Source organism: Physella acuta, unplaced genomic scaffold (genome assembly GCF_028476545.2).
Source record: "Physella acuta isolate Inbredline_101_S28 unplaced genomic scaffold, ASM2847654v3 ptg001012l, whole genome shotgun sequence".
In the NCBI taxonomy this organism is placed as follows: domain Eukaryota; kingdom Metazoa; phylum Mollusca; class Gastropoda; family Physidae; genus Physella; species Physella acuta.
The window spans coordinates 16416-32390 of record NW_026732529.1 but is presented as its reverse complement, the minus strand read 5'-3'; the positions used below and the strand labels follow the sequence as shown (position 1 = coordinate 32390).

General features: G+C 34.2%; 2 protein-coding genes across 5 annotated transcripts; one reads left to right on the top strand and one right to left on the bottom strand.

Moving 5' to 3' along the window:
• Window positions 1–1232: 1232 nt before the first annotated feature.
• LOC131954567 (phosphatidylinositol-glycan biosynthesis class F protein) lies at window positions 1233–5777 on the bottom strand. 4 transcript variants are annotated; one of them, XM_059318346.1, is made up of 6 exons: window positions 5722–5777; window positions 3990–4270; window positions 3769–3860; window positions 3352–3465; window positions 3069–3177; window positions 1233–2364 (listed from the first exon to the last, which is right to left on the bottom strand). In XM_059318346.1, the coding sequence occupies exons 2-6, from the start codon at window positions 4236–4238 to the stop codon at window positions 2248–2250; spliced, it is 681 nt and encodes a 226-aa protein (XP_059174329.1). In that variant the 5' UTR covers window positions 4239–4270; window positions 5722–5777; the 3' UTR covers window positions 1233–2247. The 4 variants fall into 4 exon arrangements, with proteins under 4 accessions (XP_059174329.1, XP_059174328.1, XP_059174326.1 ...); XM_059318345.1 differs by lacking the exon at window positions 5722–5777 and adding an exon at window positions 5617–5643 and having other exon boundaries at window positions 3990–4273; XM_059318343.1 differs by lacking the exon at window positions 5722–5777 and adding an exon at window positions 4657–5637 and having other exon boundaries at window positions 3990–4273.
• Window positions 5778–5917: 140 nt separating this feature from the next.
• On the top strand, window positions 5918–15853 carry LOC131954566 (serine--tRNA ligase, mitochondrial). Its single transcript, XM_059318342.1, has 17 exons — window positions 5918–6047; window positions 6610–6743; window positions 8035–8268; window positions 9230–9265; window positions 9837–9914; window positions 10384–10438; window positions 10603–10669; window positions 11459–11564; window positions 12260–12307; window positions 12454–12562; window positions 13274–13319; window positions 13636–13723; window positions 14063–14175; window positions 14541–14634; window positions 14918–15010; window positions 15363–15428; window positions 15658–15853. Exons 2-17 carry the CDS (start codon window positions 6642–6644, stop codon window positions 15772–15774), a joined length of 1452 nt encoding a protein of 483 aa, XP_059174325.1. The 5' UTR covers window positions 5918–6047; window positions 6610–6641; the 3' UTR covers window positions 15775–15853.
• Window positions 15854–15975: the final 122 nt, after the last annotated feature.

Here is a 15975-nt window from a genome sequence, read left to right as displayed (position 1 = left end):
TTCCGGAATTCCTTCCTGGATTTCCCGGAAAAGCCAAAAAACCTCAAACAAATGCAGTTTTTGCTCCATATCTCAGCAACCAGACCACTTAGCGACTTGAAACATTTACCAATCGATTCCTGCCATAATTTAGAACAATATTGCCGAAGAAAGTTTTCAAAAATATCCTTTCGTTCGGTCACAAAATGTTTTTTAAAATTATTTAAACTGAGCATCGTGTAGGCCTAGGATGATATTTTAAACTGAGCATCGTGTAGGCCTACTCGTTAAAATAAAACTATTTCCGTTGATATTTTCTATTACCCCCTACACGTCCGCATATTTTTTTAAATCTCGTTAATAAATATTTTTTTCTATTTTGTTTTGAATTATTAAAACTACTTGTGTTGCATTATTTATTTGCTGAATATATGATTTATCTCAATTTAAAATTGTTATGGATAACATAAGGAAATTGCGCTTAAATTGTCACTAGACTTTTTATTAACTTGTTTGCCACAAACGCCATAAGGTATTTAAAACGCTTCTAAATTTCATGAAATTTAGTGCAGTGGTATCAAAATTATTTAGTTTTGAAAGTATGTTTTGTAAGATTTTCAGTTGTCTTTGGTTAAAATTTCACGGAAACAACATGTAATGACAAAGTGAACTAACACTTCAACCAACTTAAGTACCCGTGATTCAATGGTACCATTGAAAACCCTTGGGTTTATTTTAAAGACATGTATGGCTTATATATATTGATAAGGAAAAAGAAGAGTGCCCTTCCTGCAGCTGAGGTTGAATTTGTTTCTTTGAACCCCTAATCAAATGCCCAGCTGCTTTACTTTCTCAGACTTAAGCCAGACAGTCATCCCAGTTGTGTGGATTCAGAGGTCATATGGATTTTGACTGCAGAAAAGAGACTTTGAGCTTAGCGGTTAAGCGAATTATCCTTTAATAATGAAGTTACCCTTTTTGACCTAGTGCTCCATGGGGCAGTTCGCCCAACTCCCTGACCTCAGCACATGAAGGTATAGTGTGTTCATCAAAATACCCAGCGGCCTTATCTTTCCCAGGTATCCATCAGAGCTGGGTGGTCTTAGTGAAACCCTATGGAGCCAAACTCAAGACTTATGAGTTAGCAGTCATGCGTGCCCAACCATCCAAACACTTCACTAACAGTACTTTCAAGTTTAGTTAAAGATAAATGAAAATGAAAACCAAAACATTTATGCATATAGGCCTATCTGTGTTTATGTATTTTCAGGAGTAAAAGAATGTTAAGTAGAAATTCATATGACCAAATGAAATTTTAATGGTAACCAGTAACAAACCAATGCCATTAAATTTTTAAAAAAAATCCTTCAGGATAAAGATCCTTTAAAAATGATATTTTAAAAGAAATATTTGAGTTGACTGTTTTTGTAAGATAATACTTTTAGATGCAGACAGATGAGCTACTGATGATATCCCTATCATGGAACCTTTATTTAATTACTCATATTACTGGTAACTGAACTAATAACTTAATGTTTTATCACATTTTATTTTTTTGTGACCGTAAATTAATCATCCTACATTTTGTTTCGTGCATGTAAATTTTTATAAAATATTCTTTGGTTTCATACTGAATACTACACATATCTCTTATTTCCTTAATGTGATGTGCTATGTTTAAGATTCTTATCACAAAAACCTTGGAATGTGGTTACATATAGTATTTAAAACGCTAATAAAAATTATTAAAAAACCCTTGCAAATGAAGTTAAGAATGTGAGTTCAACATGTTAAAACTCTAAAGCATGAATTTAAAAAAAACATACTTTATACAGGTGGTACATAGATAAAATTTCATAAAGATGGGTGTATTAAGCATATTGCTAAAACATTACTTTGAATCAGTGAATATATTTTTTTATAGGACTAATTTCACTGCCTGATCTCAACAAAACAGTACTAAATGCTTCAAACAAATTGCATCTTATAAAATGAAAAACAAAAAAGGTTCCCTTTTCCCTTTAAAAATCACTGGCCACTATCTTTATAATCCTAGGATAAATGAAGTAATAAACTTTATAAAGACAGTATTTACTTTCTGAAATGACACAACCCAATGTAAAACAAAATAACAGACTCTAAAGAAGTACATTTTAAAACAGTCATTACAATTCTATCCATGTTTAACAATACAATCATAACATTTCATATATAAATAATGGTAATGGTAATATGCAACAAATTGTGGAGTGAATAAATTATTTGGCATTAAAAGAACTTTGATTTGCTCGATGACCTGAGTTTTCTGGGAAGTTGAATGGCAGCAAAGAGAAGCCCACCAGAGTAACCACCTAGCGCTCCAACCACACAAGTCACAGGCCATTCCTGTTCAGCAAAAATAAATAATTATCATTTATATACATGGGAAATAAGGTTGATGTACATGTTATATAGCACAAAAATCATACATTTTTTATCCACCACCCCCATATAACATAAAATATAAAATTTACACTGACACCATACAACAACAATTAACTGTAAACGTTATGCTTGGAACATTGTTCTTCAATAAATGTAGCTAGTGCTAGTATTGCTTCTCACAAAATATATTGTAACTGATTATACATACTATTCCTTAAAGTCTTAAGAATATGAAACATTAAACAGAAAATGAGACGTGGAAATTTTAAAAATAAACCTATGAATAAAAATAAATGAGTTATATAATATGGATATTGATCACTACACCACACCCTTCATATTAGTAATATGTGCTTATCTCAATGTTAATAGTAAATATTCCTTTCACAGCTTACCATCAAACATATTTTTAAAGAGTTAAAATTGTAACTGTGACTATCAATAAAGAAAGGAAGTAAAGTAAGGACTATTTTAGATCTGAAAACACATAGGTCAGATGAAGCATGACATGTGGTCAGTACTTAACACAGCTTCATTTACTTAACCTAAATCCAGGTGCCTATCTACACTTAGCAGCTCAAGAAATTACTACAATTTCAAACTGTGAAAAAAGAAACAATCTAGAACTTGCAATGAGAAACTGAGCTGTAGCTATCAATTCCTACCTGCCATGGTCTATCCCAGTCCAGGGGTATTGGAATAGCACCCAGCCAAGATCCTAGCAAAGAACCAATTGTTGTCATGTAGACAATAGTTTCTATACCAACAGCAGCGCTGTGGAAAATAGTAAATAAAAAGTAATTATCTTGAGCTTACAAGTAAATTACAGTTTGTATATTCACACTTAACACAATTATAATTACAAACACATGTAAATATATATACACCCACTTATGCACATACACTAAAAATCTTTTTACAAAATGTACGAGTCTATTATTAACTTACTCAAATGCAAAAACATCAAGCCAATTAGAAATCTTTGGTCCAAAGAACAAACAGCCAGGAAGGCACACTAGTACAGTCATAAGCATTGAAAAATGAAAGGTTTCAGCAACTGATCTGTAGTCAATAAAAAAGAGGTTTAAAGATATACTCTTTGAAAATTGGATTTTCATAAAAACATAAACTTGATTGTAATTAAAGATATGTATTGAAGTAGGAGAGTTATATTCATTCAGAATAAAGTGTAATTTACTATGTATTTGATAAAAATGGTGGACAAAATAAATCAAAATGGGAGAAATTCAAGGTGCGAAAGTTAACTTACTTTTTTATGTCTACATTTAAAATTTTTAAAAGATAATGAGCAAAAGATTTTAAAAAAAACAACAACAAATTGTGTAAATATTTTAAATTGCATACGTTAAAACTGGGGCTCCAAAACACACTGCAATTGCATGAAATACTATACATGCGAAAAGGAGAATGCCACAACATTTTATTATATTTGTAATCTGTGGATTAACAATTTAAGAATCAAATTGAAAGCCTATTTATTTCTATGTATTATCAAAACAGTGTTTTAAGTTAAGGAGATTTAAAGAAAATTATTTAAAAAAAAAAAAGAGTAAAAACTATTTAACCTGGAAGTGAAACTTCTCTTCAAAACTTTCTGGTCCATAAAAAACAAACAGCAGTGCAGTTAATAAACAGTGAGCAAATGCAGCTGCCATGGAGATTTTGATACCAGCTACAGGGTTAGTGATGACACTCAGTGGGCCATCTGTGACAAGCAGTACTACAGCTGTACCAGCCATGAACAAGGATGAGATGAAAGATGACAGTGACAGAATCAAAATAAATTTTTTGGCTTTACTTGAGTAGGAATGCATGGTTGTTTACTACACTGAAGGTGTCCAAAATCCTGCTAAAATATAAAGGAAAAACAATTGTAAGTTTTAAGGATATTAAAATTAGAAAATACTTTTCTGTTGAGTGTGTTATATTTTGCACCATTTTCCTCCACCCTAAGAAAATGTGATGCTTTGTTTAAACCTTGTTGATTTGGGTGATAGGCCTATGTAAAACATAAAAAATAAAATAGTCCCCCTAAAAGTTTTTTAAGTACATATTTAACTCAATGCAATGAGCCCGCCGGTTGGTCGAAGCGGGACGATCTGTCTGGGATTCAAAGGGTCGATTCTAAATATCATCCGCTGATTTTAATAAGCTAACTACTGTAACTATAAGTAATTAAGTAAGTTTCAAAGGCTTACTTATTAGGCTACTTATTAATATTAATAATATTACTTATAGTCTATAGCAGGGGTATCCAAACTATGGCCCGCAAAGTCCTCTCATCCGGCCTGCTGAGATCTTTTTGTCCAAGGAAAAATCGTTTGTTGGTGATGGCTCAGAATGGCTGAGGAACTTTGCCCAGAAAAATCAAAGACATGCCTGGAAGAAACTGGCCCCCGAACTGAAATTTGATAGTTAATGCTGCCCTCGGACTGAAAAGTTTGGAGACCCCTGGTCTATAAGTATTAATACTTTATAGTATACTACGCCACCACTTACACACTATTTTAGTATTCGAAGTGTCTACTCGGAATAAGATTTTTCGGCAAAAGATAGTTCTGCGCATGCACAGTGACCTATGGCTAGGGTTAGAATGAGGGTTAGGGGTAGGATTAGGGATAGGGTTAGGGATAGGATTAGGGCTAGGGTTAGGGACAGGATTAGGGATAGGGTTAAGGATAGGATTAGGGTTGGTATTAGGGTTCTGCGGTTGTAAACACACGCATGCGCAGTACCATCGAAAACATCGCCGCTAAGTCGTAGTTTCTCTCCATTACGCATGCGTATCGCATGCGTATCTTATTCCGACTAGAATCGGCCTTTAGTATTTTACTAATTTTAGTATTTTACTAACTTCAGTCACAGCTGAGCTTATTAGGCTTATATCTAGTAGATCTATGTATTATCTATCATTCTATCTAGATTCTAGAATTCTAATTTATAAATAAATAAGTTAAGAATAGAAGTAGCAAGAAGGTACGGTCAAGAGACTCGGAGTCAAGTGACTCACTCAAGTCAAGACTCAAAAGCGGGTAGAGTAAAGAAAAGAAGGTCTTTGCAAGGTTTCCGTACGGCCGTGAGTAAAAAAAATCATTCATAAAATAGAAAATAGGTTCTAGACCAAGATCTCAATTCGTGATCTAAATTATAATTAAATAAGGACTAAAAATTTGGGTAAAATTTTGGGTAAACATTTTAAAACAAGTCATATTAATATTAGATCTATTTTGAAATCCACAAACATTCTATTTTTGCCAGATAAATATAGCAAAAAATAAGTCAAAGAATGAGTCTTACAGTGGGTAGATCTAGTATGTAATTAGTCATGGTTGTCATGGAGTGGGTTTTTTTAAAATGTCCATGAATAGGCCAATAGATTCTCTCTCTCTCTCAATAAAAAAGGAAAACCAGGGAAACATTCAAAGTTTGCGCTAAATTATTTAAAAAAATAATCTGCCAATTTGGTATTACTGCACACAAGTAAAAAGTTGAATAGGAATGGGGTAATGTGCTTCCAACTTTTGTAAAAATGGCTGCGCCCTTGTCGGCAAAAATATAAACAAAAGTAGCCTACTAGATCTAGAATCTAGATCTAATTCTAAAAGACTAAATCTAAGTAATAAGTAAGTATACTTATTTTTAAGTAGTAAGTATACGACAGTATACGTACGTACTCTACGTACGTAGTACGTACAGTTACGTACGTTTGTTGAAATTTAGTAGGAATGAATAGTGAATAGGCCTAACGAATTTTATTTAAAAAAAAAAGATTTGCAGTGCAGTTGTGGTGTTGACGTTGTCGGTAACCCAGTTGTCAACATCGGTAATCGTAACGAATCTTAACAATAACTAATAGAATCTAGTAATAACTGTAAATTGTAAATAGCTAGATCTAGATCTATCGACTATCGATCGTTTTAGATTTTTTTGGCACGTAAAATCAGCCGAGACTAGATCTAGAATCTAGATCTAGATCTAGATCTAGTACCTATTCCTAATTTTTCCAGCTTTAACTTTCAGATATTGAAAAAAAATATTCTTCTGATAGTTGAATAAAACAATTTGTATATTATTGTAGGATATTATTTACCACTTTTCTTCTTTTTCAACAACCAGTGAAATAAAGTATTAATTTTATATAAAATGAAAAGTTGCAATTTTATGTAACAATTTTTTTTGTTACAGAATACAAATAATTTTCAATTTTAAAAAACATAATGATTGGAAATGCTGTAAAGGTAACGCTGTACAGTGGCATCAGGAAATATTTTTGCAAATCATGTTTCCGAAACTTGTGCTATATTCAAGCCTATAAACAAGTAAGTGATTTTTAAACTAGTTTGACTTGTTATTTTCTGTTATCTCCCTTAAATGAATTTTTTTTTTACCTGGCATCACTTGACTACAGATTACATACATACATACATACATTAATCCTCATCACTCCCTGTGGAGTATAGGGCAACAACAAATCTCCGCCATTCCACTCTGTCTTGGACGAGCCACTTTAGTTTATGCTAGGTCTTGCCAGTAGCCTGCACTTCTTCTTCCATCTCTCTCCTCCATGTTCCCAGTGGTCTTCCTCTCTTTCGCTTTCCAGACGGAGTCCACTTCAGCGCCATGTTGGGGAGTCTTCTTTTGGTCATGCGTAGGACATGGCCCAGTCATCTCCATCTCCTCATTCGAACTTCTGAAACAATGTCGTTTAATCCTGTCCTTCGCCATATTTCCTTGTTCGTGACTTTGTCGTCCCAAGGTTAAGTTAGGGGCAATTTCATGTGGATGATGTGATATAACAATCTAAACCAAACCTTACCTCATATATATATAAGATAAAATTTGCTACTTGTGAAATCATTTGCATTATTAAGCCTACTATTGTGGTGTTGAGAACATAAACATTAAATGTTTTTAGATAAAAGATATTAGTTGTAGTTTGATTTGTCTTTTATAACAAAAAAATGTTATGTTTGTGTTGTGTATTTCTAAAAAGTTATTGTCAGCTGAGTTGTTATTGAGATTAAAATACTTGCTATTCTGCTGTAAGTTTAGCATCTTACATTTTGAAATGCTATTGCAGATGATTATTATTATTAAATGAGCTGACCCGCGACATATCATACGCCGCTATCTAGTTGTTTTATTTTCTACTTATCAATAATTAATAATTTGTGAATTCGACACTACCCCCCCCCCCCCTGCCTCCCCCTCCACCCAACCCCGCCCAGTGAAAGCAGCCATTTTTAGACGACAATGAAAATATCAAGCAGAACATATTATCTCCCCTTAGTTTCAAATAGTTTAAAAACTAAATTATCTGCCCCTTATAGCCATCACTTATTCGAACCGGCTCTACTATTGTAAACATTCGGGGTGAACCATAGCTCACCTGACAGGTGGGGGTGAGGGTGGTCGCAATATGCCTAGAAAGCGGGATAGGAACGGCTAAGCTGCGTGGTGTCTCGTATGGTCCCCATGAAGAGAATTATATATATAGACTAGAATTTCTGCTTTTGATTTAGTATCGTACATTTTAAATACTATCATATGATTGTGATACTAGTATTTTTGCTTTTAATTCAGTGACTTAATAGTAAAATGATATTACAGTCAAATCATGTGGACTCCAATCAGTTGATGAGAAGGAAGTTTCATACCTCAGCCTTGCTCACCACTGAGAGCTTTGACAAAGGGCACCATGGGGCAGAGCCAGCCGAGTGGGATCAGCCTTTTCAACTTCCTGAACCAGAGCTAGACTGGGACTTCCTGCTGAGTCCCCAGAACACTGAGATGATCTCTCAGAATATTTTGAACAGGAAAGGAATTGGTGATATCCACAAAGTGGTAAGATTTGTATTTGGGTTGGTTTGTAGTTTGTTGGCATTGATCCTATTTTAAACAGTATAGGAATGGGTGATATCCACAAAGTGGTAAGATTTGTATTTGGGTTGGTTGTAGTTTGTTGGCATTGATAGCATTTCAAACAGAAAAGGAATAGACAACATCCACAAAGTTGTAAGGCTGCTGTTTGTTTGGGTTGGTCGTAACTTGTTTAAATCACCTGAGCTGAACGGTTGGGTGACCAAACATATGATTGTTGTCCTGAGAGTCATAGGTTCAGTTCCTGCAGTCCATCTATATTTGCATGGTACATGGTTCTTGTAACAGAAAGTAAAAGGCAGCTGGGCATGATGCAGACCACACAATCCTTTTATTAAACAAGGATGTGCTCCGATTCATCTGCCCTGTGGTCATTCTCATCAGAAATGGTACATTGCTTACATAAGTCCTCAGTCAAAATCATGAACTTTGACACCTGGTGATGTAGCTAGTGCTGACACTTTATACCTGGTTTGAATTTGTTACTGCTGTGACTGTTGCTAGTTTCTTCCCTGGGTTTATTAAAAATAGTAACATGTGACCAGCAGAGAACAAACATTTATAAAGAAAAGGTAGCTCAAGCTATTTTGTGTGATTAGTACTCAGTAGCTGAAAACTAATTTAACAAGTGATTTCCATGACATCTTTTTTTGGTGCAAAGTTTGAACTTAACCATGTTGAACAGCAGCTACTTAGTTTAATTAAAACTGAATTTTTAGAATGGCTGCATTAGCGCCCTGTGTTGTGAAATTTTACCGACTGCGGGTTGTGACATGATAGTCTATTGCATCAGTATAACACATTTGAAATTTGATTATCAAAGTCACCACTATTACAACTAACAAAAGGTTGTCTTAAGACATGGATTAGACTAGTTCACACAACAAGTGACCTGTATAAAATATTAAAAAAAATTTTCCCCCAGATCAATTTGTCACAAGCTGTTACCCAGGAAAAAGATGTAAGTGAATCATCTAAAATTTATTTAAAAAAATTTCAAATTTGTTTCTAATTCTATTCATTAGCTACTATAACAATGAAAATTATCTCATAAAGTGTGCTCTATATTTTATACCAGTGTCTTCTATGACCACAGTAATGGCATTTTTTAAAGAACGAGGCGTTAAGCTATTTACAGTTTGCTCATCAATATCCTAAATAATTTATTCTGGCCATATAGTTAAACCTGATATTCCTACAATAACAAGCTAACACCTATTTCTGAATGTATTTTCATAATGCACAGCTATCTCTCATTGTATTCACATTACAATAATAAACCCCTGTGGACATGATGTTATAGGTTTGGAAATGCAATAGTTAACGTACAATGTCTGAGTTCAAAACTTTGTCACGCCATCTCTTTAATCTCCTGATACACCCCCTCAGTACTTATTATAACCCTTCATCGATTGGGGGATAAAACTTTTGATAAACTCTATCTATTCTTTGATGTCTGGATCATGGGCTTTTAAAAAAAAAAAATTAATCCGTCCTGCGGATAATTTAAAAAAGTTTTTTTTTTATGACAGGTTGCAAAGAAAGAAAAATTGAGACAAGAGTTGGAAGCCGAGGCTCTTGATATCCCTAACAGCAGTCACCCAAATGCTGTGAGTTTTTATTCTTTTTTTTGGGATGAGTAGAAGCTTGGTCAAATACTTTTGTTAAAATAAGGGTAAAAATACAGCAAGATGTGGCTGGGTCATTCAAAGGGAGGCACGCAATACTGTAAATATTCCTATCATTTTTTTTTATCATCATCAGTTCCCGTTTGTGCCCAAGACACATGGGGCAGATGAAGTAGAGTTGATCTGTTTCAGAGACCTTGGCATATGAAGTGATAGTGTGGTCAGCACTATGCCCACTAATTGAGTTAGGTATCCATCAGAGCTGGGTGGACTCATGGACGTTCTACTGATTGAACCTGGATTTGAACTCAAGACTTTTGGGTTAGCAGTCTAGCTCTCTACTTCTATCCCACGCCATCCCTCATTTTACCTTTAGATGTTTGTTATTAACATTGCTTGCAGTGATTTAATAAAAATGTATTTTTTAATTACTTGTGTTTTTTTGTGTCAGATAATTGGTGATGAATCTAAAGCAAGGGTGGTGGAGTTAGTTGGAGTAAGAAAAGGTTAGCAAAATGACATTCTAAATTTGGTGCACATTTAAAAAAGATATGGTCCCTTCAAATACTCATAGACTGCCACCCCATACTAACGTTCACAGATGAGGAGTTCACATGTTTTAAAGTATTTTTAATGTGATTGTCACTATACAACAAATTTCCTTCTCCAGAGTTTGATTACAAGCCAAGAAATATCAGTGAGATCGGAGGGAAAGGGTTAAGAATGTTTCGAGATGAGTAAGTGTTTCATTAGATGCCAGATGTTTATGAACAGGTGCAACAAAGTATATTTTATTACATTATAGCCACCTTTTATTTCTGCTGCCTGGGTTATCCCCCCTCCCCCCTATTCGTGCCCAAGACACATGGGGCTGAGAAGTTGAGTTCATCAGATGACATCGACATATGAAGGGATAAAGGGATAGTGTGGTCAGCACTATGCCCAGCTGCCTTTACTTTTCCAAGGTGAGTTAGCTGCCCATCAGAGTTGGATGGACTCAGGGACGGTCTACTGACCTAAACGTGGATTCAAACTTGAGACTTTTAGCAGTCTAGCTCTCTACCTCTAGGCCACGCTGTCCCATTAACTGGATTATTAAAACATTTTTAAACTTATTCATTGTGCAAAACTTATATGTATGTTTATTTTTTTCTGGAAAGAAACAACAAATTACCTTGTATTGAAGGGTAAAATGTAATAAAGATGGGGCATAAAAAGTAGAGTTTACCTGTTTCTGTGACCTTGGCATATAAAGGGAATTTGTAATCAGCCCTATGCCCACCTTCCCTTAAATTCCTTTATATAAATCAGGCACCCTTGGTAGTCTCAGGGTCGTCCTTTCTGTGGATGCAAGCCTGGGATTTAAACTCAAGACTTTTGAGTTAGCAGCCATGTACTCTACTATATAACCACACTGTCCAGTGTACTGAAGTGTACTTAAAAACTTGATTAATTCAGGAGATGCATTTGTTCTGTATTTAAATTAATTAACACATGACTTGCACTCTTTTTACCTTGGATTTCAGAAATTTGACATTTTCATCTGGGCCAAAGACGTACTATTTAGAAAATCATTTGGCTTACTTAGAGAGAGCTCTTGTGGCCTACACTATTGATAGGCTGTTGGAGAAGGTAGGAATAAAACAAAGCAGAAACATGGTTAAACAAATTGCTTGATGGTATAAAATATAACCAGATGCTGCTTTTCTTTCACACAACTGACCTCTTCTGTCACACAACTGTTACATTTAAACAACTGACAACTTCCCTCACACAACTGGCATTTTTCTTCACACAACAGACTTCTTCTCTTACACACATAACTAACCTATTTCCCCACACAACTGACCTCTTTCCCCACATAACTGACAACTTCCCTCTTACAACTGATATCTTTCCCCACACTCCCCACACAACTGACCTGTTTCCCCATTTTACTGACCTCTTTCCCCACACAACTGACCCCTTTCCACACACAACTGACCTCTTTCCCCACACTCCCCACACAACTGACATCTTTCTACACACAACTGACCTCTTTCCCCACACTCCCCACACAACTGACCTCTTTTCCCCACACAACTGACCTCTTTCCCCACACAACTGACCCCTTATCCCACACAACTGACCTCTTTCCCCACACAACTGACCTCTTTTCCCCACACAACTGACCTCTTTCCCCACACAACTGACCTGTTTCCCCACACAACTGACCTCTTTCCCCACACACTTGACCCTTTTCCTCTTACAACTGACCAGTCAGAGCATTAAATTTATTAACAATTCAACCTAAACCATCCTCATACTTAACAAATTTTACTTTGTAGGGTTTTGACATGATCTCTGTACCTGATCTCTTGCATGCTGGAGTCATCGTGAGTCTTTTTGAATTTTTGTTTTTATCTGCCTAACTTTATAGCACTTTGTTCTAATAATTGTTTAGTTAACATGATATCACACTGATGCCTTTGTGTTTAACTTGTACTGAACATGATTTTGAAATATATTGAAATGCTTCTAGGACAGTTGTGGGTTCAAGACCAGCTCAGGCAGAAGTCAAGTGTACCAGCTGTACCCGCAGTCACTCAATGGTGCCTGTCTGGCCGGCACTGCGGAAATGTCTTTGGCTGGTAATTTATTTAATTGTTTTTGGTTAATTACATTTTGTCTCATTTGTTTATTTAACCATTTTTGTTTTAATTACATTTTATCTCATTAATTAATTCAACCATTTTTTAAAATTTTAATTACATTTTGTCTTATTAATTTATACAACCAATTTTGTTTTAATTACATTTTGTCTCATTAGTTTATACAATAGTTTTTAAAAATTTGTATTACATTTTGTCCTCATTAATTTATTCAACCTTTTTTTTTTATTACATTTTGTTCTCTGTAATTTAAACAGCCATGTTTGTGATGTTATGTTCTCTGTAATTTTTAATAATCAAATATAGAGTTATATATTTATTAAGCTTGTCATTGAAGACCATTCTAACTTAGAAGTTACTGAGCTAGGTTCCATAATTTCTTTGAATGATTCACTATGTTGTTTAAAAGAAACATGGGCATACATGAAAAATGTAACTACAGGTGGTAGTTGTCTGCTACTTTGTGTTCCTTAACACAATACACAGTGTGATGCCATTAAATATTTTACTATGACTTGACCTCTGTACACAACATTTGTGTGTCCTCAGTGCTTTGGTATGAGAATAGTATGTCAATCTCAACACTTTCAACTCACTACTGTGAAATAAAAATTAAACATTTTTTTTATGTAAATCATTCTTGTATTGCTAATTAAACTACTTAGAGCCTGTTTTTCTTTTCTGTTGAAGGTTTCTTTATGAATGAAGTTATTCCGTTTGATCAGTTGCCCAAAAAGTAAGTCTCATTGTCCCCCATCGTGCTTGTACTGGTATAGAAGTTTCTAGTAGTGTGGTATTTGCTTTATCACTTCCGCCATCGTAAGAGAGATGGTACAATTTTTAAAAATTATTTCCATCTATTCTAGAAAATTTTTCACAATCAAATTAAAAAATGAATTTGACTTTTAAAATCCTTTTATCGTCTAAACAGGCTTTTTTAAAAAAAGAATTGACTCTAAGTTTTAAGTAGGCCTAGTTGTAATTAAAAAATAACTTCTTCTGTTGTGATAGCTTAGTTATGGAGGTTGATGATTTATTTTCCTTGCGTCTAGGGTGATGGCGGTCAGTCGATGCTACAGGGCTGAAGCAGCAGAGAGAGCTGTGGAGAAAGGCCTGTACAGAGTCCATCACTTCACCAAGGTACCCTTTTTAAATGTTTTTTTTGTAAAGTTTAGCATGGAATATGTTTAACTGATCCTGGCCACTTAAGGCAGCACAGTGAGGTTTTCAAGCAGGAACTTATCTGAACATTGAGACATGGAACAGAAAATTAGGCAATGCTGGAATTATTTTTTACTTGACCTTGAATAGGGGCATTGAATGTTGGTACTGCTTAACTTGATCTAGATTAACACTAGAATATTATATTTACTTGCATTTTATAAAACAAAAAAAAAACTGATATATTTGTTTATGTTGTTTGATTAAAAACTAACTTTTTTTCTTTCAATCCTTTTCTTCTTCTTTTGCCATGGTTAGGTTGAAATGTTTGGACTGACAGCCTGTGAAGATGGAACAGAAAGTGAGCAGCTCTTGCAAGAGATTTTAAACATTGAGAGGGATCTGTTTTCTGATTTAGGACTGCATTTTAGGCAAGCTCCATTTTTTAAATGTATTGTTTCGTTTTGAATTTTCCAGGCTCAGTTTTAAACTTTTCTTTTCAAAATTTAACTTTTTCCTTTTACAGCTATAAACCTCTGTTATTTACTCTTTCCACCTTAGATATATGCATTTATTTGCATTTAAAATGAACTGCCCTTTAAATAAAAATTAATGATATGAAAAGAATCCCAACTAAATATATAGGTTTACAATATTTTTGGGTAATTTTGTAATGACTTACAACACTAAAACATTATGTCAATACATTTTTCTTAAAAATTAGAATAAAAAATTAATAACTGGATAAATAAATCAATTGTATGATTAGTTAATTAATCTTTTTTATTGGCAACAGAATTCTAGACATGCCAACACAAGAACTGGGTGCACCAGCCTACAGAAAGTTTGATATAGAGTCCTGGATGTGTGGCAAGCAGATCTGGGGTGAGGTAAGTCTACATGGCATCTCATTTGTTTTGTTTTTTTTGTTTACTGGCAGGCAGATCTGTGGTGAGCCTACATGGTCTCATTTGTTTTGTTTTTTTGTTTACTGTTTAGGTATGTGATTGGCAAAGCTTAGATGCCAGAAATGGACAGGCAAAGAAGAAAAATAAATTGTATTTTGTACATTTTAAAGATTTCACTGAAATTGTCACATAGTTCCAGATCTCACTGAACTTGATTATCACATTGTTCCAGATCTCACTGAAATTGATTATCTTTTTGTTTCAGATCTCAAGCTGTTCCAACTGTACAGACTACCAGTCTAGGAGACTCAACATCAAGTACAGATCTCCATCTGGCACACTCAAACATGTCCATACGGTAATTAATTCATGAACCATTTAATTAGCTGAATGCACACACCATAAATAATCAAGGAAGTATTTTCAACATTGTAAATTAAAATTGTTTGGTTGCAATCTTGTAACTAATTATGAACTGTTTTGATTTGAATGTAATTAACTTTATTTGGGCTCATACATTTCAATACCATAATTAATTAAAGAAGCAATTGTTTTTATTACATGTAAGTTTCCAGAACTGATGATTTTAGTACCCAGTTAACACAATTTGTTAACACAATATGTTAGTTCACAATTTGTTAGTTGTTTGTCAGTACACACTCAAAGCTGTGATATACTAGGGGTGACAACTTGTGGTTTTCTCTTGACAGGTTAATGGAACAGCTTGTGCTGTGCCTAGGATGATTATTTCTATATTAGAACAAAATCAGGAAAAGGTAACTACCCATTTTAAAATTTCTGAAACCAGAGTTATTTCTTATGCTGTTCAGCATTGGATATTTATAATGTTTACACCTTCTGATTGGTTTTAAAAAAAAATGTTTAAAATCACATTTTAAAATTGCCCAGCATTCAAATGTTAATCTTTATGATATTATTTAGACAAATTATACCCAAAAAAAATTTTGTTTAAAAAAAACTTCATTTAAAAAAAATATTTTTCAGGGTAGAAGATTGGCTCTGCCTGAAGCATTGCATCCCTACTTAAATGGGAGGAAAGAACTGATAGCTGAGATGAAGAGATCTACGTACACGTACATCAAAACACTGCGAACTGTATGATATTTAACTAACTGACAAGAGAACAACCTACTGCATTGGATAAACTATTGCCACAACTTTTAATACAACTATTGATACAGCTCTTTTGTTTGTGTACTGTGTAAATACAATTAAAATATTCAAATGTTATTTAAACTGTGAGTCTGGTTATTTTATTCCCTACCCTGGTATGGTCGTATTTTATTGTGTTTAGATTGTAAA

Excerpts from the sequence above, each read along its gene's own strand:
- LOC131954567 (XM_059318346.1), bottom strand. The coding sequence starts at position 4,238 with ATGCATTCCTACTCAAGTAAAGCCAAAAAATTTATTTTGATTCTGTCA. Across the intron at positions 3,861-3,989 it reads AAGAGAAGTTTCACTTCCAG|ATTACAAATATAATAAAATG; the intron begins GTTAAATAGTTT and ends GTTAATCCACAG. Across the intron at positions 3,178-3,351 it reads CTTGATGTTTTTGCATTTGA|CGCTGCTGTTGGTATAGAAA; the intron begins GTAAGTTAATAA and ends TATTTTCCACAG.
- LOC131954566 (XM_059318342.1), top strand. The coding sequence starts at position 6,642 with ATGATTGGAAATGCTGTAAAGGTAACGCTGTACAGTGGCATCAGGAAA. Across the intron at positions 9,915-10,383 it reads ACAGCAGTCACCCAAATGCT|ATAATTGGTGATGAATCTAA; the intron begins GTGAGTTTTTAT and ends TTTTTGTGTCAG. Across the intron at positions 10,439-10,602 it reads GTTAGTTGGAGTAAGAAAAG|AGTTTGATTACAAGCCAAGA; the intron begins GTTAGCAAAATG and ends TTCCTTCTCCAG.